This window comes from Cyrtonyx montezumae, unplaced genomic scaffold (assembly GCF_038088225.1).
Source record: "Cyrtonyx montezumae isolate F1298 unplaced genomic scaffold, pur_monq_1.0 scaffold_3, whole genome shotgun sequence".
Lineage (NCBI taxonomy): Eukaryota > Metazoa > Chordata > Aves > Galliformes > Odontophoridae > Cyrtonyx > Cyrtonyx montezumae.
In genome coordinates, this window is record NW_027072034.1 from 101,082,276 (window position 1) to 101,107,715 (window position 25,440).

The 25,440-nt window shown below is 40.0% G+C and overlaps 1 protein-coding gene across 1 annotated transcript in view; it reads right to left on the reverse strand.

The window, feature by feature from the left end:
* Positions 1-25,440, reverse strand: part of CACNA1C (calcium voltage-gated channel subunit alpha1 C) — a 463,683-nt gene that overhangs the window by 70,349 nt on the left and 367,894 nt on the right. Inside the window, exons 17-29 of the mRNA XM_065742562.1 lie at positions 24,277-24,397; positions 24,095-24,164; positions 17,065-17,197; positions 15,371-15,500; positions 11,699-11,758; positions 7,868-7,974; positions 6,269-6,356; positions 5,709-5,816; positions 4,969-5,021; positions 4,715-4,861; positions 3,622-3,823; positions 3,023-3,181; positions 266-376 (exon numbers count right to left, since the gene is read on the reverse strand). Of these exons, the coding sequence (XP_065598634.1) occupies positions 266-376; positions 3,023-3,181; positions 3,622-3,823; positions 4,715-4,861; positions 4,969-5,021; positions 5,709-5,816; positions 6,269-6,356; positions 7,868-7,974; positions 11,699-11,758; positions 15,371-15,500; positions 17,065-17,197; positions 24,095-24,164; positions 24,277-24,397 (1,489 nt within the window). The remainder of the gene's footprint in view (positions 1-265; positions 377-3,022; positions 3,182-3,621; positions 3,824-4,714; positions 4,862-4,968; positions 5,022-5,708; positions 5,817-6,268; positions 6,357-7,867; positions 7,975-11,698; positions 11,759-15,370; positions 15,501-17,064; positions 17,198-24,094; positions 24,165-24,276; positions 24,398-25,440) is intronic.

Sequence of the window (25,440 nt, forward strand, 5' to 3'; positions counted from 1 at the left end):
TGAAATCAGAACTAGGAACTTTCTCTATTAGCAGATGTTGTTTTTTCCCTGTTTTATTATTATTTTTTTTATATTTGGCATGTCTACTCTCCAGTGAAAAAGTTATTAAATACATATGAGACTCCAATCCAGAGAGCAACTGTCCAGCTCAGTTCTTGGTGGGGTAATAGATCAGAGAGTTTCACCTCCTCCTTCTCCTCACAGCTGCCCCGCACACAGGCACACACACACAGAGGCCAAGAAACTCTACACCTAAAGCACCTACCTTGGGTTTGAAGGCAATTAACTTCAGGACCATCTCGACAGTGAAGAGGCCAGTGAAGAGCATGTTGAGGATGTTCATGGCTTCCTTGAACATGCAGCTCTGACCATAGTGCTGAAAAACATAATCCCAGCAGCAGTGAGGAATGAACATACCAGCTCATCACGTACATACACAGCTACTGCTAATTTCCCTCCACATCAAGGTTCTCTAACAGAAACCCCAGTATGCTCCTTTAAAAAAAATAATTATAATTTCCACCTCCCTTCAAACATTAGCACGTCCATACCTCTAGCCATATTTGCCATCTGACTCTCTTTCTCACCTCTTATTAAAAAAATCACATTTATCATTCCAATGGAGGGCTCATTATAAATCTGCATAACGGTAACAGGCACGTTGCAGTTGTGTTTATCTCACCTTTCTCTAAGACTTGGATCACTTTTTTTGTTTGATGGCTGTTGTGTTGTGAATAGGAGTTTGACTGTGCTGTTCATAATTATACCAAGCCATTCCACAAGTAATTGCACCTAACTCAGGACTCTACAGAGTATATGAGCAACTGAAATCATATCTTTCCAATATGCATTATCTTGCATTTGTCAATTTTGAACTGAATTTGTAATCATTGTGTTCCTTCACATAATGTTATTAAGATCGTATGAAGTTACTCTCTGTCATCTATTGATGAACTTCTATACTGTCTTCTGCAGATTTTGCCACCTCACTTTTCATATCCCTATTTCCCAATCTTTACACTTGGGACTGGTTGCCTTGCTCAAAGTTTGTCTTTCAGTGCATGTTATAATGTTGTTGCTTAATTTTGATAATTTTAACTACCTGGGCTGAATTTTCATATTCTGCATTAGCTCAGGGTGACTTTTTTGAAAGGATCTTCAGTTAAAACAATTCAGCTGCTGATGAAGGACAGGCCAAGGAACAAGTACATTGTTAAGGCATTTTCAAAATGTATTCTGACATTTCCTTTGTGAGAGTCTAGTATCTTCAGGACTTAAAAACCTGGAATTTTACTGGAATGTGGCTTTTGTGTCAGTTGTTCCTTATAAAGTTCGACCAAATTTGGCCGTAAGCTTTTGAAAAACTATGCTTTCCTCAGGATGGGTATAGGCTTCTTAGAAACTCCAGATATGCTGTCCTGTGTGTGGGCTCACAAACATTTCACAGCTTCTAGTTCTATCTGCCCTTTGTGTGCAATGACAGAGCAGCTGAGTATGCTCCAGAACTTGAGAATGAACATAACTCTTCTGTTGCTTCATGACATAGCAAGGCAGTAGATCCTACAGACGAAAGCAGAGTGGGACTGACTCAAAATGAAAAGGGAGGCAAGTGAGATCTTAAGCAAAGAGTTGAAGGAATGAGCCAGAAAAGGACAGACTTCAGGAAGTGTACAGAACAGACTGTGTCTATTAAGGCTCATTCCCTGACTGAAATGAACATGGAATTTTTTTTGTAAACTGACCACTCAGTAAAAGTTATGTCTTCTTCCTCCTCCTTGCTCTTACACCTACTCATATAAACTATAATTGCTAGTCTTGGAGATCTAGCTTTGGATGTTTCTTTGGAGAATTTCAGTGTAGAGGCTAGTAAGGCAATCAGCAGCACCACTAGTGAAGTGAATAAGCAATCATCTATCAAGAAATCCTTTATGTGAAATTGATCCTGATTTGCGGGGTTGTGATGGAGAAGAAAATACAGCCACTTCAGGTTCTTTCTAGATAATTTTCTATGATTCTTAACACAGAACGAAGGAGATAACAGGGATCTTCTATGCTATATTCCCACTTCCATAGAATCATAGAACCATTAAGGTTGGAAAAGACCAATAAGATCAGCTATTGCAACCATCAACCCATCCTTACTATGCCCAGTAACCATCTCTCAGAGCTACATTCACATAGTTCTTGAACACCTCCAGGGATGGTGACTCCATCGTCTCCCTTGCCAGCCTGTTTCAATGCTTCACCACTCTTTCTGAGAAGAAATGTAGGTAGACTAGATTCACAGCCTTTCCCTCATCCACTATGCAGGTCATCTGGTCATAGAAGGAGATCAGGCTGTTCCAGCAGGACCTGCCTGTTGTGAACCCATGCTGGCTGGGCCTGATCCCCAAGTTGTTCCACACATGCTGTGTGATTTCTGCTCTATAACCTTCCTTGATGAGGTCACGTTGACAGGTCTGTAGTTCCTAGACTGTTTTCTCTCTGCTGTATTATATTTCCGCCAAATATCTGATAAGTTGAAGTCCCCCATGAGAATAAGGGCTACTGTTTTCATTACTTTTGTCAGCTGCTTGTAGAATGCTTTATCCTGGTTGGGTGGTCTATAATAGACTCCGCTAGGATATCAGCCTTGTTGGTCTTTCCCCAGTCCTTACACATCTCAACCTTATAATTAGCAGCACTGAGCTCTACAACATCAAAACAGTCCCTGACATAGAGCCTTGATTGTTTTGTTTACCAATCTATTTGCTCCCTACTTTTAAATATAGAGAAGGCCAAAACTGAAAATTCAGATCTCAGATGAGTGACAGTTCAAGGTTTATTCTTGCACTTCATAGAATACAAGTCAGAATTGAGAAGTCACTTATATTGTACAGTTCCTTTTATCATGTTCCTCTCCCTCACTCCCTCAACTCAAGATGTGAAAGCAAAAGTAGGTCTCACCCTCTGTCATTTCTAAATTTTCCCCAACAAAGTCTAACAATTCATCACCTGTGAGGTTTTCTACTTGCTTACTTACTTGCATGGCCAGACAGATGGTGTTCAGCAGGATCAAAACGAACATCAGGTATTCAAAATAGGTGGAGTTGACCACATACCAAACTTTGTACTGGTACTGGTTTTTAGGGATGTATCTCCGCAGGGGCCGGGCCTTCAGGGCATACTCTACGCACTGGCGCTGTGAAAAAGGTATGGTATTTTTAAAAATCAAAAGCAAAATACAAGGTTGATTAGCTACTTCCAGATATAATAAAGCACAACGTTTCAATTTGTTTTCTTAAATGACTACTCAGAAGAAGAATTTCTTTTAGGTCATTAAGTAAATGTGTATGTTCTACCCATTCTAGAGCTCCATATGGATTTACTTTGGCCAGAGAATGCTCATCTAATGTCACTGAACCAAATGGTATAGCACACATTTTAAAGTAAATAATGTCACTTGTACAAATCTTACAGAAAGATTTTTTTTACCTGATTCCTGAAAGATGGCAGTGAAGCCAACTTAGTGTTTCATCTTGTTGGCAGTTTCTCATGTTACTCTCTGTATATATTTCTCTCTTAAATTCTTATTGCCAATGCATTTCTATCTTTAGAGGCAGTTAATTTGTCATGAATTACCTGGTTCTTGTCCAGCTCACAGTTCTTGTATTCTTGTTCTCCTTGTTCCTGAAATGTGACGATGACGAAACCAACGAAGATGTTCATCATGAAGAAAGCAATGATGATGATGTAGATAATAAAGAAGATGGAGATCTCAACCCTGTGATTATAGATGGGGCCCACATCCTCCATGTGGGAATCAATGGACCTATACAGCAACCTGGAAGCAAACAGGAGCCCAATGCAGAGAAAATCTGCAGCTGTCATGAGGCCTTATAGGTGATGTTATAAAACTCAGCTTTGTGCTTTTCTTCTACTTGTATCAAAATTACTTCACTCATAGATGCACTGACTTGCACTGATTTGAGCATAAACTCTTGGAAAAGAGAGGACAGCTTTTATTAACACATTTTAAACTATTCACGGTGGATTGTAACTGAGGTTGAACAATAAAAACTTAAAAAACAAAAAGAAGCATGCCCTTCAGTTAGCAGAAGAGTCTGTGTTGTTGGAACTGAGTTTTGTGAGAAAAGGGGGTCTCAACACATTAATATTTGTTAATGCTGCTGTTGGCATCAGCTGGTGACAGTTCAGAGACAAACCCAGGATATCCTAGCACACCTATGTCAGTCTGACTGATTGAAGACAAGAGAGTCCTTGGCCCCTGTGACATAGACAAAACAGCCTGGTGAGTTACCTTGTGTCTACCTGTACTGCACATTTATCACTGGTGGATTTCATAGTGGCCCACTGGCTCCATAGGAAACTTTTAACACTTAGCAATATTGATAAGTGCCTGATAAGCATTTTATATCCCTTTATATACATAATATTTGTAACAATTATTGCTACTATTGCTGCAATTGGCAATAATTCAAGTGCTAGAGACAGTGCTATAAGCCATTTAAAAGCACAAGAACTGTGGTTCATACAGGTCCTGAGGAATTTACAAAGCACATAATACTAAATGATTGCTCCTACTATTGCTACATTTAATGCTTAAAAAGTTCTAAATTCTTAGCTTGGGAAAGACAGTTCTCTACATTGGAATTTCCTTTTCTGAAATGAATGAAGACATTAGTAGTGCAGCACTGGCCCAAGAAGCACTCACTCTGGCCAGCCCTCGAAGGTTGAGACAGTGAAGAGGGCCATCATGGCAGTCAAGACATTGTCAAAGTCAAACTTGCTGTTCTCCCAGCTCCGGGGTTGGATCATTGGCTGATTGACCTCACCATCCTTGTATGTGATGTAGTACCCTCTGTGGATGGAAAGGACAGAGAGAACATGGCAGAACTGCACTTTTGGTACCAGGCCCTGAGAGCAGGTGGCCAGTGAAAGGGGCTAAGTGGGAAAAGTCAGACTCACCTGCATTCTGCTTCAGTCTGCTTGGAACTATCAGTGCAGCTGTAGAGTTTGCCCTTGAAGAAGAAGAAAGAATGAAGCTTCCTTTTCAGGTAATGGAAGGGTTAGGGATGATCATGTACCAGGTAGGCTTCATTTAGTACTTGCTTAACTGCTATGGGTATGTTTACATGCTTTTTTGCAGGCAGATGTGAATGAACTGGACCAAAACTTGTCTGTGTCTGGGTACTTCAGAGCACAGGCTTTCATTTGCTTGCACAGTGCTCTTCTGTGTGTATTCTAAGGTACATGAGCACTGAGTGCTGCTAAACACTGGTTGTCAGAAAAGTGGTAAAGGGTGAAGAAATAAAAGTAGACCTAAAGAACAAATGAATAATCTCCAGTGGTTACCTGGCATGCCCCCTCTTCTGCAAAACGTAAGGTAGACAGCTTGCAATTACCAATCCTTTAGAAAACTCCCTTCACCTCTCTGTCACTAAGTCATGCCACAAGCAATTTGGAGAATAGGGTTACTGATGATTTCTTACAATAACAGATGAGTTGCAACAGTTCTGAATATGAACAACCCAGTTTTGATAACTCCTGGTAGTAAGAGAGCAGGTAATACTGACAGTGCCACACATTCTATCTTTCACATGGGAAGATTCCATCTCCCCTTCCTCAGAGTTTTTCATGATATTTTTCTTCCCACCCCAGAAAACAGCTCAGTGTAATGGATGAACAAATGGGTCCAATGGTTTTACCTTAAACAACTGAACTCCAATGCAGGCAAACATGAACTGCAGCAAAGTGGTGACAATCACAATGTTTCCAATGGTTCGGATGGCAACAAAGACACATTGGACCACATGCTGCAAACGGAAGATAGGAACAAAAGTAACTTGCAGAATTGTTCTAAGCTGCTATGGTTAGAAGTGAAGCCCAAGACTACAACAACAAATATAAAAATTTCATTTAGCTATTACCCACTAAGTAATGTGTTAGAAAATGAGATAGAAAATCACTGTGTAACCTTTTTCACTGTATTCTTAGAAGCAGGGAGAAAGAGATAGTAAAACACCAGAGTTCAGCTCTCTTGAAATGTCCAGTAGCACAGCCTTACACAGTTGGGCACTCACCAGACCACAGGAAGAAATTTAACTAATAGAGCAAAGCTTGTGAGCACATTTGCAACCCTATAAAAAACTACATAATTTAACATTAGTGGTCATGCTTAAACACCATTTGAAATGTCACAAAAAGTCCTTGTAGTGTGAAATAACTTGAACTGATACTTTGCAGGATGCATTGGGATTCTACTAACCTTTAGCCCTTTGGCTCTGTTGATGGCCCTCAGTGGTCTAAGCACTCGCAGAACACGCAAGATCTTCACCACATTGATGGCACTGGATCTGGAAGAAAGTATTGGGAAGTTTGAGAGAGACGAAAATATAGCGAGTGTGCTGCAAGGACAGATAGATCTCACCTACTCTTTTTTGTCTGAAATCCTACATGGCCTTAGACAGGTTAGGACAGCTAGAATCAATTATCTGCTACTTGCTGTGGCACCTCAGGGGTAAGAAAATCATTCTTGTGTCACCTTCATAGGTCTTGCTTCCTGGTCTGGGCAGCCTCAGTATACATTCTCCTGGCTTTCACCAACTATGCTGTACTAATGAAAGGAATGGAATATGGACAGGGATTTTTTTTATAAGTGGAGCAAATTGTGAAATATTCTGTGGCTATCTAATGGAAACTGTGCCAAGATGTAGGCACCACAAGACATTTTCAGGTAAGGCTTAAAGAAGCATTCTGTTGAAATATTCATAGAATAATTGACAGTCCAGATGACTCAGCCATTAAAGTACACTGCCCAGGTAAGGTATGATCCTGCAGCATGTTTGGCCTCTGATTCTGCAAAGCAAATTAAATATGTATATAACTTTAAGGACGTGGAAACTGTCACTGAACAGGATGACCTATATGCTTAATTTTAAGTACTGAATGCAACTAGCAACTACAAGTGCAGAGCTCTTTATCTTCCCGGAATAAAACCCTGACTGAAAATCTTCTCCATGATGGAAGATGTCAGGCCCTTCTACTGATTTTGAGAACAGGTTTTTTTGCAAACACATGAATACTCTAGTTAAAGCTGCAAGAACAAAATAGAATGTCAGAATGTCCTCCGAGCTATTATTAAGACTTCTACTGAAAGCCCAATGAACCTGAACAATCTTTCTGCTTGACTTAGTGAGCTCTTAAACGTGTAATACATGAGCTGCTAACCTGTGATGAGAACAACAAGGACTTGACTTTTTATCAAGTATGCTATTACTTAGGAAACTTCCAATCCAATGCAAACAGTTTGACATACTCAAGTGAATCTGTTAATCATTAAGTAAATCAGCAGATCACAATAAAAAGTGTATTGGCAGAAGTGGACTCAGCTGATGCTGCCACCAGTACTCCACACATGCTTGCACAGCTCTTCAAGCACTTGATGATCTTCCATTGACCAAGACTCACAGCAATCTAGGAAGTACCAAAACACTATCATCCTATTCTACAAAGAAATAATGAGAGCTTTGGGTTGGGAAGGTAAGTCACTTAAATGTCCTAATCTGACAAAGTAACTCATATATCTTGGAACCAAGCTGAGTGTTATAACTCCCAACAGACCAAATTTCTTGTTCTCATTTGATCTTTCAGGAAGATCCGCTATCCAGATCACCGGTATAGCATTTCCCAGCTATTAGATCCCCTTCTGAAAATGAATTTTAATGCTTTTTGAATCATCTGAGAAAAGTATCCTGAGGCTCACGAGAACAATCTTAACCAGATTAAGCAATGAGATTGAGATAGTATCTCCCAACTCCACCCCACAGTCCCCAGAGAAACAAACAGTTGAAAATAGCTCACTCACTGGATTCCAAAAGAGATGAGAGAAACGCTGACCACCAGCAGGTCTAAGATGTTGAAATAGTTTCTGCAGAAGGAGCCCTTATGGAGGAAAGCCCCGTACGCGGTCATCTGCAGGAAGGTACACGAAGACACAAACACACTTTGCCATTAGCATCTGTTCAGAAACCAAACTCATCTGGTTGAGCTCAGAGTATATATTTGGTTAGGAGCGGTATTTCTAACAGAGCAGACTATCTACCCACAGGCCCCAAAGGAGAATTTGAGTCCCCCATGGAAAGAAGAGAGAGTGAAGATGACAGTAAGATAACTATGAAAGACTTCACTATGGGAAGCCAATACTAGGTTTAGTGAGGAAAATATGCACTTTGAGAGCATAGAGAACATAAAATTTAGAATCAGTAAAGCAGTAAAATGACTGCAAAAGCTACTCCTTGCAATTATGAGTTTCTCTTTCTCTTTTTCTTGGCAGAAGACACTTTTGAGTATTAAGCTAAGTATTATCTAAAGGCATTTTTAGCTGAACTGAATAAAAAACATGAAATAGAAAGGGCTCTTTTGTGATGCTTTTTAATGCACAGCTGCAGTGGGCAGGTAAGCTCTCTTCCTTCTGTAAAAAAAATAAATAATAGAATTCCTAAGGGATTTAATGCTTTAGAGGAGAAGCAAAGCATTAGGCAGAATTTCTGTTCTCTTCAGTTTACACCTGGTCAGTTCAATACCACATCCTCTTTCCTACCACTACCTTGTTTCTTTCATTTTTCATTTTACAAGAAGTTGCATTTTTTCCTTGGTTTTCTGAACAAAAAATTGGTTTCTCTCCTTTAGATAGAGAGGTCTATTTGTGGAGATAGTCATTACAAACATCACTCAGTTGAGGAAGGGAAAGATTTTAGTTATTTTACCTGGGCTCTTCTGGGTACAAAGGGGTATTGAATACCTGCTGGTGCCAAGAAGGATGTCTCAGCTCCAGAACTGGATTAAGTGACAGTATAAACAGCAATGGGTCTCAGTTACAGAGTCAGGTCTAAACACTTATGAGCTCAGGAAAGTAAAGGCTCTGACTTTAAATTTTAGAATGAGCTTAGTTTTAGAATGTGACTAGATGAGTCTTACATGGTGAAAGAGGGTGAGGTTTATTTTACCACCTGGTTTAGCTTTAGTGAGTGATGTGAAATAATTGCTTTGAAGAAATCCCATTCCCACAACTGCCAATCTCGTTACCTGGGTTAGGAACATGGGCTTCTAAATTTAGTCTTCTGATTCTCTTCTAAGTTAGATTTCTATAGTAACCTGAAACAGACACCATGAGACTGTTTCCCCAAGATTGGACTCTTCCAACTGAGAAGTATGAACTAGAAATTAAACCTGGGTTTTTCTGGCTCCTGTTGATAGCTCAGGATGGCACAGCCATTATTGGTTTCCAGACATGCCTACCTGTGACAACTACAGTCAGAGGAGAGTGGAAGTATATTAGATCATTTTTTTCACCGAACATCCACGACATCAGGGAACCAACTATCAATCAATCAGACAGAACTGAGAGGGGAGGAAGTATAAACTCTTGTCTTGGCTTAGAATTTATACTTATAGACATATTTGATTGGGGAACAGGTGGGGGGGTTCTTGCCATAACAAAGGTGGTAAAGGTGCCCTTTACTGGTTAGATTTTGTATGGCAATCTTGAAAGAAAGGAGACACCATTGAAATCAGGAGGGGGGGCTCTGCTGTGTTTATGCTGTATACAAACTGTGGTTCTCTCAAACCTGTTAAGAGATTTTTTTTATACTGAAGAGACACTCGAAGAGTGTGTGAACTATGTCTGCCTCCCACCTGGGGCACTGAACAAAGCTCATGATGCCATGTAAAGCCAAACAATAACTAACTTCAGAACACTGAAAAGTTGTTCACCTTGCTAATGTTCATCAGACTCCACCATGGCAGTGTGGGTCTTGCAGGTATTGTCATCAGCATGAGGGCAGATAAAGCTTGTTTCTTCACAGCCTTGATAATCATATGGACATTTACTCTTTTGCTTCTTACCATTTATTCCTAATTTTCTTTTGTGCAAAACATTTTGCTTAATACAAAGCAGCAGAGAAAAAGGCTCTGAGAAACCAAGGAAATTGTGCGGCAGAAACTACATGATAAGAACAGAAGAATTTCTTAAATGTTGGTAGTACTTGCTCCTCTCTCCCTCTTAGACCTGGAGAAAATCCAAAGTGTTGAGCTAAATCTTCTGAAGTTAATGGGAGGACATGGAGGAGGCTCAGAAGTCGGCACTATGCAGTACACTTCCCTAACGAAAACAGAGCAATATGCCAATGGATTAAGGTATGTTATGCTTTCCCTGAAGTCATTAGGAGTGTTACCATTTGCTTCAGTGGTTGCAGAATTGCCACTGTAATTTCAAACAGGTGGGAAAGTGCACTGATATAAAAAGCCATGCATTGAGCTATAATTTTTGATTTAACTGTTGTTGTTGAGATGTTCTCCATCACAGACAAGCTTATTTGATAGGCCTTTTGATGTGTGCATGCTCAGATTTATTGTGCAAACACAGATGCACATGCCACAACAGCATCATATGCATACCTCTGTGGAGAATATTATGGCTTTGGTGATTTAAAGTTGTATCAAAAGCATGTCTCTCTACAAAAATATGTATGGGCCACCCTACTTGCCAGCCTTCAGTATAGATACTGTTATTAGGGTCTTAAGCTGCAAGGTCTGAGCAACTCAAGGGTACTGCCTGCCAGCACTTAGCACCAGCCTGCTGAGGAAAAAAACAAGCTGCCAAGTGAACCTAGCATTTAAAAGCCAGAACTTTGCTCAATTACTGTTATTTGAATTATTAGCCTACAAATTTGGAACAATTAGTGTTAAGAACAAGGCAGCCTATTTTTATTTTCTTCTGAGCTAAAACATTCTGCCACACATTTCCTTCGGTAGAGAGCACGTTTCCTGGGAAATATGAAGTCAGTTTTAAGAGGCACTGTGTCAGTTTTCATTTGCAGCCACAGTCCTCTGTGTTTCAGTGATTTGTACTCTTGGTTACCTCTCCGCACCTGAAAAAATAAGCTTATGCACTGTGCTCACTGGTAGAATCACTACCTGGCTCCTATATATGCACCCTGTAACTTTACACAAGTCATTGGCTGCTCTCTGGCCCAACCTCATGAATTGTGCAGAAGTGAGACTTTCTCTTTGAGTTGTAGGATGAATAAGAGGAGTATGAGCTCAGGGTTCTTTATACAGCAGATAAATTCTGTTTTGGAAAAACTGGCCAGGGCAGTGAGAGCAATTTCTGGGGTGATGGCCTTTTTCTTGGTCCTCTCCTAGTTGTCATCCTGTCATTGCATTGCCCCTATAAAGCATTGTGTTGATATAGGCCTTATTTTACAAGTTCACATAAGATTTTTAAGCAACTAGCAAAAGCATAAAACCAAAGATAAGCAATCTTTTGTGCAGATAGTTAAAGAAGTTACAGAACAAAAAAACAACAAGAGCAACAGAGAGCAAGAGAAGGCAAAAAAGAAAGAAAGAAAAAAGTCAAGAAAGAAAAAAAATCAAGAAAGAAAGGAAGGAAGCGAGAGAAAGAGGAAGAAGCAGAAAACGAATTTATTGCTCAGATTGGTTACCTTAAGAATAATTTCTAATGTAAAGATACTAGTGAAGACATAGTCTGCATTGCCTAGGATCTGAAAAATAAGCACAATTGGGTTAGTTGTACTGAGCGTGACCCAGGAACAAACAGGCGTGTGTGTTAGCAACAGATAGTGGCAGAAAACTAGTAAGCTTGTGAACAGGTAATGGTAGAAGATGGGCACTTTACCTTCAGAGCAATTTCAATGGTGAAAATGACAGTAAAAACTATATCAAAATAAAAGAGAACCTGAAAAAACAAAGGGAATAGGAGTGGGGAGGGTAGATCAGTGACTGGCCACTGGAATGGGAAATCACAGTTCAAAAGCAAATACACAAGTCTCTTAACAAGGGAGAAAGGAGGACTGTAAGGGAAATGGTTTTGTAACGACGTCCTGTAGAATGCAGTGAAGGTCCTGACACATAGGACAAGCAGCATGTTACATGAAATATTTTCTAAGTTACAATCCCATGAGGGCTCTGGAGGGAAAACAAGCTTTTGGTATTGTCGTAGGATTTTCTTTCCTTATTGGTTATTTAATAATTTATTTATTGAATGTGATAAAGAACAGACAATGTAAGGGTTTTTGTTACATAGGTTTCCAAACTGAGAATATGAGGATTTCTGGCCTCTCGGTATAAAACCTGAGATTCATTCTTACAAACTGCCATTCAGGTTTGTTTTGTGTCTCTCAAAAAGGTGAAAAAACCCAACCCAGACTGCAAATTGATGCACAAGCTCTCTTTTTTCTCTACCCTAACTTGACCTGGATTAGGGTGAATAAGAAATGCTTTGCCAATTGAACAGAATCGCTGTGACCATAATTTAGCCATGCAACAAATGTGCCAAACTTGTATCTTCCATCTCCCCATTGATGTTCTATAAAACAGAATAGCTAAAACAGCCATCATTCCCATCAATTTAGGTCCAGTGGTGGGCATAGCAGTGGCATCTGTAGCAAACCAGAAGGGTCCCTCAAGTGTCACAGAAAGCAGCAGCAAGTCTGGAAGGGTTAGATGATTTGCAAAGTTAACAGCATCAAGGATGGAAATGTCTTTCACTGCCCATCGATTTACATCTCACAATGGTAAATGGGAACGTGTTTACTGACTAGGGAGACCAGAACTGAACTCTCTTCGCTTCCAATGAATCCCAATATCCCAAACCATTTTGATGTTATATATGCCGGAAAAGGTAGAAATTACAAGTTTTATGCCCCTGGATAACTGCTGTTTTAACTTAATCAAGTTCTAAACCTGAAGGCCACTATATGGAAGCAGTAGAAACCTGATAATTTTTCAAACTTAAGCCCCTACTGCTAAAACACTATTGCACATAGAGTAGTAAACTCTCCCCTTCCTTCCCACAGGTCTTAAATGTATCTAGGTGATCTTGCTCTAACCCAGGTAGATAAATTCTTACAGCTTGGTACGACCTGGGCAATGAAGCAGCTGCTGCAAACTAGAGGGTTATTTTAGATCATACTGTTAAAGCATGATCCTAATCCAGACTAATTTGCAGACTATGAAGGTCAAAAGGGAGCATGTATCACCTACTGTTGCTATCTAACCTAAAACCTCTCAGGTCACTGCAGGGTTTTTGACCCCAAGACTAATGCAGAAGTTGTTCAGACCTCTTCAGTTCTGGCTTAGGCTCCATAATTTTTTGCAATTCAGTGAATTAAAAAAGGGCCACTTCAAGGATGGATGGACATCAGTTGCATTCTATATTAATTTCCATACATTATAGCTGGAAATGTCCCCTTGTGTTGCTGCCTTACTGGTCCTCCCATTTGGTTATTATATCAATGTGATAATTTTATAATCAATGTGTCAGATTCATGGGAGCTCTAAGGCTAGTTTGCATGACTCCACGGACATAAAGTGGCCATAAACTTGATTAAAGTGGATGATTACACTGAGCCTGCAGCTGCTTTACATCACCAGAACACTGCAAAGCAGCTAGGGCATGATGGTGAACCTGGACCCAGAGCTGCAGCTAGTGATGATATTCCAAACAGATGAAAAAAATCTCACCTGTGCAATTAGTACTATTTACCAGCAGACACATCTGTTACCTAAATATATATTTAATCCAGAATATATTAAATAATAATAATAATAATAAAAACAAAAACAAAAAACAAAACAAAAACACACAAAAAACAGAGAGACTATTGTAAACTAATGTTTTAGGTCTTGCTTGGGATTTGAAGGATGTTTGACTAGGCTGGAGAGGCACTTGCACAGACTTGCTGCCTGAGCCCTGTGTGACCCAGGAGAGATGCAGCTACTAGCCCACCCCAGGAGAGATGCAGTAGCCAGGCCTCTTTGCTAGCCCTTGCTGGCGGAGGTTATCTGCATTCCTTTCTTTCAACAAGAACACTGGTCTGCAAGAGTCCTGGTGCACAGTGAATGTCTGCTTATGTGGTCCCAAAGAGAGAGCAGGGGCAGGTTGTTTGTTTTCAGCTTGCTTTCTTTCCCTCGCAGGCACAGAGCAGACACAGTCTTACTGTTCTACTGCCAAACTGTAAAGGCAGCCCACTTTTGCAACACAAACATCTTGTCTGTGTCCCCTGGCATGATACATTTTAAACACCCATACCTGCAAAAATTAAACACAGATTTTCATGCAACATCAGTGGGTTCAAATACACAAAACAACACTTTGCACTGAAACTTCAGCTCTTTTATTCACTACTCTTTTCTTACTTAAATCTCTGAAATAGATTCTGTAGCTGCTTCTGCCAGAATCCTATATATGCTAGCTGACATCATTCTGCAGGGCTGATATGTACTGATGTATGTTTAGAGCTACACGACGGTCATAGTCAGCCACATACAAGCGGATTGTTATTGTCACATGTTGGACTGTTATTTAGCACCCTCCTTCAGGAGGAAATGCAAAGCAACCCTGAGATAATTTCAGAAATAAACTCCCTTTAAAACCTTCTCTGCATGCACATATGCACTTAAATGTGCACTCAGGCCAGGACAGTTCTGGGAAGTAGAACACTGAGCATTAAATTAAGGTCTTATTATTAAAAAAAAAGAAAAAAATTGTTTATGTCTAGCAAGCTCTCCCAGCATAAAGGCACCAAAAATGCCACTGCAGACAGCAGAGATCAGAAGTCTCACATATGGCTGCTGACACTTCTCATTTCTGCAACGATCCCAGATTAATGGAAACTACCACTGGCAAAGCTAAGCACTGGGCATTTCAAAAGGCTAATAAGAATGGCCAGGAAGGAAGGAAAGTGAGAAATGTAACTCTGTGCTGAACGCCTTCCCCTTCTTCCCCTAGCTTGGCAAGGAGAGGCATATTTTCTGAGGATTATCTCAAATTTAGTGATGGCTTTGCAGCTTGCACTGAAACAGCCTGATTCGAACCTGAATTACACCAGTATCCCCCAGAGTGAGCATCAAACTCAAAAATTTACTTCTGATTTACACCAGTGTGAACAAAAACAATCAGGCCTTTAGATTTTTGGTAAAAAAAAAAAAGTGTTGGGAGAACAAATATTTCAAAGGGAACTTGGAAATGTCCCAAACCAGAATTCTCTGAACCTCTATTTAATTCAAGCCATTTTTAAAGTCTTTATTTCCAGGGAGCAATAATATTGCTTTAGCCACCTATCATTCCATTTTCTACAGACAATTTCAAAATTAATCTGAGGCCAAATTCTGCGCTGACTCATGTTCCCTGTATGTACACACACAGTGTACAAAAGGCACAAACCAGGGCAGAGAGCCACTCCTGAAGCCTCTGATACAGTCTTTTCTGTGTTTCTTGACTTCAGCTCATGATCTGCTTGTACTACACTTTTAATGCACAGCGAGGGAAGGAGTGTGATAAGCATACTTGATTCCTAAAGGAGAGGTGTCGGACGGGGTCCTCAGCTGCCAAGGAGATGCTGCTGAGCAAGATGAAAAATAGGATCAGGTTGGTGAAAATGTTATCGTTAACGATTCGATGGCAGTGGACACGAAACCTGAAAGAGAGAGGAGAGGCACAACTTTATCTCTCAGAGAACAGCAAGATCTGGGTAACATTCCCCTCTCCTCTTTAGCTTGCAAGACTGGCCCTGGGGGATTGCTCTGCAGAGCAGCTTCACTTTGCCCTGGCAGAGAACAGCATCCCAAGCAGTTTTACTTTGCCCTGCTGGGTGCTGAGCAGTCTCAGCTCCCCATGTCATGTAGTGATGCACACGGGGGTGACAGGCTGCCTGCAGGACTAAGGCTTGGTGCTCCATTTAAATATGGCCTACAGCCTGCCAACAAAAAATTAGATCCCTTTCATTCATAGAAATGTTCCCCGTTTATATAGCGGGAAAGCAGGAGAAATGGGTTTGGAGATGAACAGTATCCTTCTGAGATGGAGCTAGGGAAGGAGGCAAGAGGGATCTACCTGTTAACATGGCACAAACCTGACAAAATGACTATAGCCCAGGCTGCCATTTGCAAAAGGCTTCTGGGAGGTTACCATGCCACACAGGGCATCTATTATAACTCAGCCTAATAGGAAGTGCTAGTGAGAAAATGGCCTGTAAACAGTAGCAGACTCCCTTCAAAGAGCAGAAGGCTTACTTGACACTATTAGAGCATCTTCCACACAATGATATCAGAATACAAGGAGTTAAACCTCCTAACAGTCCTATGCATAATTCTAGAGGCACTTCATTAATCTATTTAGCTCTACTTTTGGCTGTTGAGTTGCCAAACCCCTATTATAGCAATTTTACAGATGATTGCAGAGGTTAATTTACTTTTTCAACAAGCAACAGTGGGTGAGTGGCAAAGCTGACATTAGAGTCCATGAGTCCCAATCATCATCAGTCCCTCTGTTGCACATACCAAGGAGAAGTGGCACAAGCCCTGCTGTGGAAAGACGAGCTCTGAATTCTTTTGAGCCTATACAGTCCTGCCTTACTCTGAGGCTGTGTTCAGTGGCAATGTCTCCAAGGGAGATGTTGGGATACATGGCATGGCACAGACCACTTGATCAGTGAGCTCTTTCCTGCAATCTTAGATATATTCTCATGACATAGTTCAGCCCTCCACTCATGGTAGTGGTCTCACACATTGGTACTGGTAAGAGAGTAATGTGAAGCCAGACTGTCTGGAGGAGCCTGAGGGAAAATGGTGAAGAATAATTCTCCTCGGGCTCTCCTCAGATCTATAGATTCTCGTCCTCCTTGTTTATTTTCTTGCATGCTCATTCTTAGTGAGTGGGAATATGCAGAAATGCAGGAGCTCCCTGGGGAGTAGATTTTGAGAAGCTATTAGGACGAGAAGCTCCTACCTCATGCTTGACTGATTGCAAGATGACTTGCTTACAATCTGGACCTGAATTTTTTTAGGGAGTTCCAATTACTGGCTTCCCTCTGAATCCCTTATTTCCAGAGTTTTCATCCTTTGTGCCTTCAATTAGACTTCCAGGTGCCCTGTACTCCAACTGAATATCATCAGAAGGCTTTCTATATTTGTGCTTACATGGAGATTTCATCCCAGAAATCCCTTCTTCTCCTTGTTACAGCTGAGCAGCATCTTAAATACCTGTTGTTAGGACTGAAGATGAAAAAAGCACTGGCATCAGGCATGGGCACAGCCTTTTCCTTGAGGTGCAGCTCAGACATTGGGCGAGGCCGAGGGCCGACAGGCATCTCAGGTTCTTCCTCATCTTCCTCTGCTGCAATAAATATTTTTATTATTTCACGCAGAATGTTTTATTTTGTGCAAAATACAACCGCTCATGGAGTGCTGGAACAGTTTTTTTTTTCTCTTGAAAAAAGAGTTACTAACTTAGAACCATAAAAATAGGATGATCAAAGCCTGAGGTTCATTGTCCATTTTCCTCCTCTGAGGTACCAAACACTGCCCTGGATCCATTCTGGCAGATATTGATCAAGACTGTAAAACTATCAATGCTGGTAAGTCCACAATATTCTCTCTTCAGATGCTTCGCTTTCCTTTCTGAAAAATAGCTTCCCTGATGACTAACTTTAGGCTTCCTTGCTGTAATCTAAGTACGCTATATATTTTCTTATTGTCCATGGGTACAGAAGAGTGAGAATTCCCTTTCTCTTGCAGAAGGCTTTTACATACTTGTTTCTGCTAGGCTTTCTTGTTCTTAGAGAAAAACAACAGCCTTTCCTGAGATGCTGTGTTCTCTAGATCTCCGATCATTCTAACTACTTTCCTATGGATTGTTGGCAGAATTAACTTCAGTTGAGGTCCTACTAGTGCAAAGGAGAGTTAGTTAACTCTTATATCTTATAATGCTGTTTTGCTGTTTAAATGTTTTTCATAGGCACTTACTTTCATCAAAGTCTTGTGTTAATTTTCCACCAGTTCTTGGTTTTCATGAACCATAGACTCTTTACAGTAGAATGGTTGCTCAGCCTGTCACTCCCCTTTGCATTTGTGCTGTTAATGATTCCCAAGCGTGCCACTTTGACCTCATTCTTATTGAACTGCACCTTATTGCCTTCAGACTATTCCTCCACTTTATAAAAAATAATAATAATAATAATTTAATCCTCTTTGCAAGCTCTCCATGGAGCCATTGTGGTACCCAGGCTTGTGTTTCGATGATGCATGTATGCCATAAAGCATACATGGAGCACAGGTACTTTAACATACACCTATCAGAAATCCTTAAAACTACCTTCTTTCTATGTTCAGTGGGGAGAAAAATAAAAGGACAGGTGAGGAATCTGAGCCTCTTGAACCTGATGCCTATGGAGCAGAACTCCAGGCCATGTACAGATCAGTGAGAACACACAAGAAAGAAATTGCAGAGATGGGAACTAAGTGGTATGTGAAAGAGAGCCTTCCACCTTTGTGGATTTCTTCTACCTGCTGAAGTCAGAAGCTATTTTGTAAATGACACAATGGGATTTTGCTATTTAAAGTTTACAATCCTCTCACCTGATTAGCAATACAGGAAGAAATATTTCAAGAAGGGAGCGTGACAACTGATTCATCTTCCAGTCAGTGCAAAGGAGGAAACTATAGTTAAAGGGTTTACCCTAACTCGATAAAGTGAGATAAAGTCTAGGAAGAGCCTCTTCCTCCAGGGCCAGGGATGACACTTTGTATGGTAATGGACACATCAAGAAGAAGAGATGAATCAGTTCAGATCCTAACCTAGATGTCAGAGATGGGAGAAAAGTGGCCTTTTCAATGCATGCCTTTATTGCATTAAAATAGGATTCTTTCTTTACACTTCTAGTAGCAAGAGTTTGGCTCAAATTTGCTTGACAGATTTTTGGATATGTTTGATCTGGTACGCAGTCTGCACTTTTTAAGCTGGTCTATTTTTTAACAGCTCAATTTTATGTTGTAACACACTTAATAATACCCATTCTACAGGTTTTATTCTTTCTGAAGTACTTTCGTGAATAGTACTTGAAAAAATTGTGCTAATATTCATATTATATAATATTACAATACTTTACACTTGCACCTTTTATCTACAGATGTCAAAGTGGATTGACAAGGAGTGGGGTAAGCAAATTCTTTCTTCTTTAATAGTCTGGAATACCAATGCCCATAATCATGTAGGATGTTTGAGAGCTCTCACTTAAGAGTATTATTCTGAGTCCCAGTTCTGTGCCATCACTATTTGATCATTTTTTTTCTTAAAGCAAGCTTTAGTCAAAGTGTTTAAAAAAATTATTTTCAAATGGGTATAGGAGAATGTCTGTGGCAAATGGACTCTTAGCAGAAGGATCAGCCCCATGAAGACTATAAGGAAGACTATTTATCTCCTTTTTCTCATGTCTGCCGTAAAGCAAGAAATATATTAATGACTTTGGCAACCACATAGCTTCAGACTGGAAAACGCATTGAGTTCCTCAGTTACAGAGAAAGAATAATGTTCTAAATATTTTGCATTTAAAATAGGGTCTAGGGCACATAAGAAAGGAAAAACTGGGCGTCAAGATACACAAAGGATAACATTATTACAGCCTCAGCTCAGGTCACCGTGTAAGCAACCTACCAGTAAAAAGAAACAGTATATTGCACAGTGTCAGAATTCATATAAGCAAAGGTCAACACAGTGTTCACAAGCTGGTTGCGAAGCATGTCAGCTGCAATCCTACACTTGTTCTTCAACTATTTTCTACACCTAAGGTATATCACTGTTTAAAAAGTGACTTTTCCATTCAAGCCTGCCATTAAATCATGAATAAACAAGACTCAGAGTTGCCAAGTTGAGATCTAGTCTGGAACTCTCCTGAAACTCAAGAAAACTCAAAACTGAGACTGCCATCTCGAGTTATGCTTCATTAGAACATCCTTTGGTTGTGAAGGACACACATAGGCTATAGTGCAGCATCACTGATATATTCAAAGGAGAGGATTATTTTTTTAATCTATACAAAGACCAGAGCTGTCATGTAAGGACACTGCTTTGCTTCAAGCTTCCATAAATCATCTCAAGCCTTCATCTGACCCTCATCTGAGGTTCTGAATTCTTTGTCTGTTTCTTTACCAGAACACAGGACTTGCTCCCTGTCTTCCTGTAATAAACATGTCATCATAATAATCCTTCTAGTGTACACAAATCTCTGGAAGGAATAATCTCTTCCTCCAACTGAGTGGCTAGGTGAACTGATGAGCTGCAAGTACACAGTGTATTCTGGGGATTAAGAGCAACGGTGTGCAGCAAAAAGATTCAGAAGAGTTTATTGAGAAAACTCTAGTTGAGGCAACAGAATCTAATAGGAAATTGAGTGGGGTAGATTTAAAGAATAAAGGGAAAACAAATGAAGTGACCATTTCAGTTGTTTCTGAACACCAAGTTAGTGTGAAGGACATTTTCCCAGGAGGGCTGCATTTAGCTGCACAACACCTTCTGTAGCACAGCAATCACCAGAAGGATTTTGGGCTGATCTGATGGTCAGAAGGGAACTGATGAAAGGACAGTGGTACTTGTGGGGATTGGGAAATTCTTGCTTGCTAACGCCAGTGAATTCCTTGGAGTTTTGTTTCCCAGACCTGCCTACATGAGACAGGTGTGGTATACCACATCTGCTCCAAGAGTGGTCAGGTTAACTGCGTGAGCTGTCAAAGATCATTTTCAGCAAAAATTCTATGATGTTCAGGGTGTTGAAAAAGACAGAAAAAAATACCAAACTGTTCATAATGAGTAGAAAAAGAATTCTGAGAACATGCATGAAGACCTGTTTAGAAATGACATGATACAGTGGCAAATAACCAACACACTGCCCCTTTACATTGATAACACTTGAGGAGACAGAAGACAAGTTAGCATGCATCTGCATGTAAGGTTTTGTGAGAAGTACACCAGTCCCAGCGTTGGCATCCCAAGGCAGGAGTTTAAAAGTGTTTTTACTTAACTTCCCGCCCTCTAATCCTACATATGTCTACAGATAGAAAATCCACGACACAAATTGTAGATTTGTTTTTTGTGAAATGTTATGCTAGCTTATTTCTAAACTTTCTACGGGAAGTAACTGAAATGTAATTATATTATCAGTGGGCTTAAATTTGCTATACAGATATGCGCATCTTTACTTTAAAAAGCACTCTTCTCAGAAGTGTGTGGTGATAGGATGAAGGGAAATGGCCACAAACTGAGGCATGGGAAGTTCTGCACAAATGTGAGTGGGAACTTCTTCCCAGTGCAGTGACGGAGCAGTGGCACAGCTGCACAGAGAGGTGGTGGAGTCTCCTTCTCTGGAGATGTTCAAGACCCACCTGGATGCCTACCTGTGCAACCTGGGCTAGGGAGCTGCTTTGGCTGGGGGATTGGACTTGATGATCTCAAGAGGTCCTTACCAAGCCCTACAATTCTGTGGTTTTGTGAAAAAATATAATGGCCTACAATTCAGGCCAGTTGAGAAACAGAAACGGAACTGTTTCAGGCTGTTTTAATTTGTACTTATGACTGAAGATTCCCTAAAATACATCAGTAACTGGGGATGGGTGTGCAACGAATGCCCTGTGAGTACAGAGGTGCTTGGAAGGTTAAATCCAAAGTGATCTGCCTTTAAAAATATAAAAAATGAACTGTATTTTATAGTGTTGGAACCACAGTCTACTCCTCATTAACAGGCTATGAATATGGATGAATATGAGTACAGCAAATTCACAGATTTTTTTGTTCTGAAAATCAAATGCAATGAACAGTTTTCCTTTCTGCCTGTCTGAAACTCTCATTCATCTATTTAAAGTGAACTATTGTGTCTTTTTTCACCCTATCACATTGACCTATTATCAGACATTTTTTAGGAATCACAGAATAGAAAAGAATGTGATTTATTACCTATGACAGCTTGTTGCATAATCATAGAAATGAAGAAGGGCAGAGCAAGAAAAGATCACACATGGCCAAATATCTGCCAAGCTAGGATCAACTAACTACTATATCTAAGTCTTTTCTGGTGGATATTGCTCTGACCTGTTCTTAGCCACATTCAGTGATGCTAGGTTCCTACAGCCTTCAATCTTATAGAACCTCACTACTAGAAAATTTTTCCCTCATGTGAACCTGTTACTTCCCGTACTCATAACAGAGATAATTTCCTTCCTACCTGTAACAACCTTTTATGCATTTGAAACCATTTCTCTCGTCTTCCCTAGCGCAAACAGCCACACTTCTTTCAATCTTAGTTCAATTTCTCCTTGCATTCCTTTTACTCTGCCCTTCTAGATTCTTTCCAGTTCAGCTCCACTTCTCTTAAGTAATTCATCCAAAATGAAGTAGTATCTCAACGGAGACCTTCTCAATTGCTAAGAGACTGAAACAGTTGTTTTGCTCTGGTTAGCTTTCACTGGCCTGTTAGAATAAATCTGTAAATGGATTAAAGGGTCATGTTTTCACTGTTTATAACTACTTGTTTGCCTTTTGACAGGTAGCAAAATGTTATTGGCTTCTGTTGAACTTGTGATTACAAGATTCAGATTCTTTTCTCAAGGAGTGTTACCTAACTACTGTCACTTAAGATCCTTTATTTGTGAGTTGTTTATTCCTGCCTACATAGAGCCTGGCCTTTTCAATTTTATTTAGACCATTTATCCAGTTTCTCAAGAGCTCTTTGAATTCTAATGCTGCCCTTCAGTATGCTTTCTGTCCCTCCTAACTTCATGTCATGTGCAAATGTAATAAGCATATTTCCTTTTCCATCACTCAGGTCATTAACATTGAACTGAACTGAACTCAGGACAGGCCCTTGGGTTGTAGAACCTCATTTGGGTTCTCTGGCTACTCTCCATGTACAGGGTCTGACCAATTTATCTCCCAGTCATCTTGACTCTTTTTTTTTTTCCTAGCTGGCTTATGAGAATGTTTTGAGACATTCAGAACCTTAGCAAAGTCAAAGCATGTATCTACTTCTTCTCTCCTGTCTTGTCAGGCCCTTTTAGAAGAAAATGAAACTGCCTTAATCTGATTTGTTCTTAGCAAATCCACGTTCCTGCCAGTTTTCTCCTTATCTTGCAATGTTGTATTTGTTTAGTCATTTGTTTAACACTTTTCCAAGATTGGAAGTTTAACTGACTAGTTTATTCCTCTGCTTCACCCATGCCCATCATTTTAAAGACCTAGCCTACAGGAATTCTCAAAGAAAAACTGCCCTGTGTTCTGAGATTGCTTCACCCTATTTATTTAAAGTATTTGATGATGAAGTTCATTAGGTCCAAATGATCAATTCTAGGATGAATTTACACCTTTAGAATCATATTAATAAAGTTGCACTGACTTCTTTTGATTTAAAAAAGTGCTAAAAGGCATTGAGCACTTTTACCTTCATGAGAATGTGTTGCAGATCTTCCCTGACATAGAGTACTGAAAAAAATGGACTGAAAATGTATATATAATCATGTAATGTGTGCTTTACAGAGAATCATATCAAGTACTATTAATTGCTACAGGAACTGCAAAGGAAACATGGACAAGTAAAATGTCACCAGCAAGGATTCCCTCTCTTTTGCTCTTGTGAGGCCACATCTGGAATACTGAATCCAAGCCTGGTGCCCCCAGAACAAGAAAGACTTAGAGGTGTTGATGCAGATACAGAGGAAGCCAAGAGGATGCTCAGAGGACTAGAGCACTTCTTTTATGAAGAAAGGTTGAGGGAGTTGGGCTTGTTCAGCCTGGATAAGAGAAGGTTCTGGGGAGACATTGTATAAGCTTTCCACTTTCTAAAAGGGGCCTAAAAGTAAAATGGGGAGGGAGAGGGGAAAGACAAGAGGCAATATATATATATTTTTTAACTAAAAGGGAGTAGGTTTAGATTAGATTTAACAAATAAATTCTTCACTCTGGAGATAGTGAGGAACTGGGACAGGTTGTCCAGAGAAGTTGCGGATGTCCCATCTCTGGAAGTCTTCAAGGCCAGGTTGGATTTGGCTTTGGGAAACATGATCTAGTGGAATGTGTCCTGCTCCATGGCAGGGGGTTTAGAACTGGATGGTCTTTATCAACCCAAACCATTCCATGATTCTATTAATCTACTTGCCCATCATGAAGACATTAAAAGATCAGCTTGCCTGCTATTGTAATTTGGTTCTATGTGCACTAGCAACAGGAATGAATAAGAGAAAACAGAGATACCTGGTGCTTCCGCTGTGGGGTATGGGCTCTTTTCTTCATTTTCATTTGGCTGATAATCATCCATATTGATCTACCAGAAAAAAAAAGAAAAAAAGATACAAACAAAGCAGAAGGTTTTCATTCCCCTAGAAACTCAAGCTGTCCACATCGTCTCTGCATAGACTATGGTGCTGGCAACAGACCTTTGTAGCAGGTGGGGATTCTCCATCAGCAGTGATTGATTTCAGCTCAATTTTCTCCTCCTTTGTCTCCTCCTCCACAGCTGTTTTCTCTATCTCCTGTTTCTTTTCAGGACTAGCAGTCCTAACAATTTGACAAGATAAAAAGAAAACAGTTACAAAGGTGAAAAGCTGTTTCATGTAGTACAGCACACGCCAAGAGAATGATTAGCTGACTGGCACCTCCATTCTAAGTCCAGCATATATTTCAGTGGCTTCACCTCATCCTCTTCTGCCCTAATTCCATATAGTATCCTTTTACTTCATAGCTTTCTCAATGGCATGTGTTTATATATGTATATGAGAGCATACATGAAGAATTAGTTGATTGTATGTTTGTGTGCACACATATTCTAGATATGTGACCAGAAATCTCTTTGTTCACTCAATAAAAATGCCATGAAATGTTTTCAAACCCTGTCTTGTGGACTTCTACTAGATTGCCTACAAAGTGTTGCCACTCACTGAACTTCCAGAGCCAAGGAGACTCTCCTGACTGCTGTGTGGAACACAGCAGAAAGATATGCACAAAGGATCCTCTCCAAGTAGCCTGGAAGAGAGTGAATTGAAGTAACTAGTAAGGAAAGACTTCCCTGTGGCTGGCAACAGGGAACGACAGAGAAGCTTCATGTCCCACGAGAGTCTGCAGACATACTGAAAGAAGTAGCCAGAATTCTTTGCCAGTGTGTGAAATAAAAAGAGGAGGAAGTCTATGAATCTTGTGTCATGGGAATCTGAACATTTTTTTTGCTTGGTAGTCCAGAGCAATCAGGAGGTAATAGGGATATTCAAACAGGACTGTTACACCAATATTATTTCATACTCATTAACTACTGATGGCCTGAAATCTCATTAGACACTCAGCCTTTCTTTCTTCTGCTCACACCATTGCAATTGTGAGATTTACAACTCCCAACATCTTCTTGTCCTTTAGTTTGAATTATTTTACTTAAAAAAAAATATATATACACACATAATTACATATACAATTTCATTAATCATATTTACGTAATCTATATACCCACAGAATATTTAAACATATTTATTAATTAACAAATTAAATTATATATGTGCACACATGAACACATATATAAGCACAATGTGTTAGTGTCTATATATGGATACATA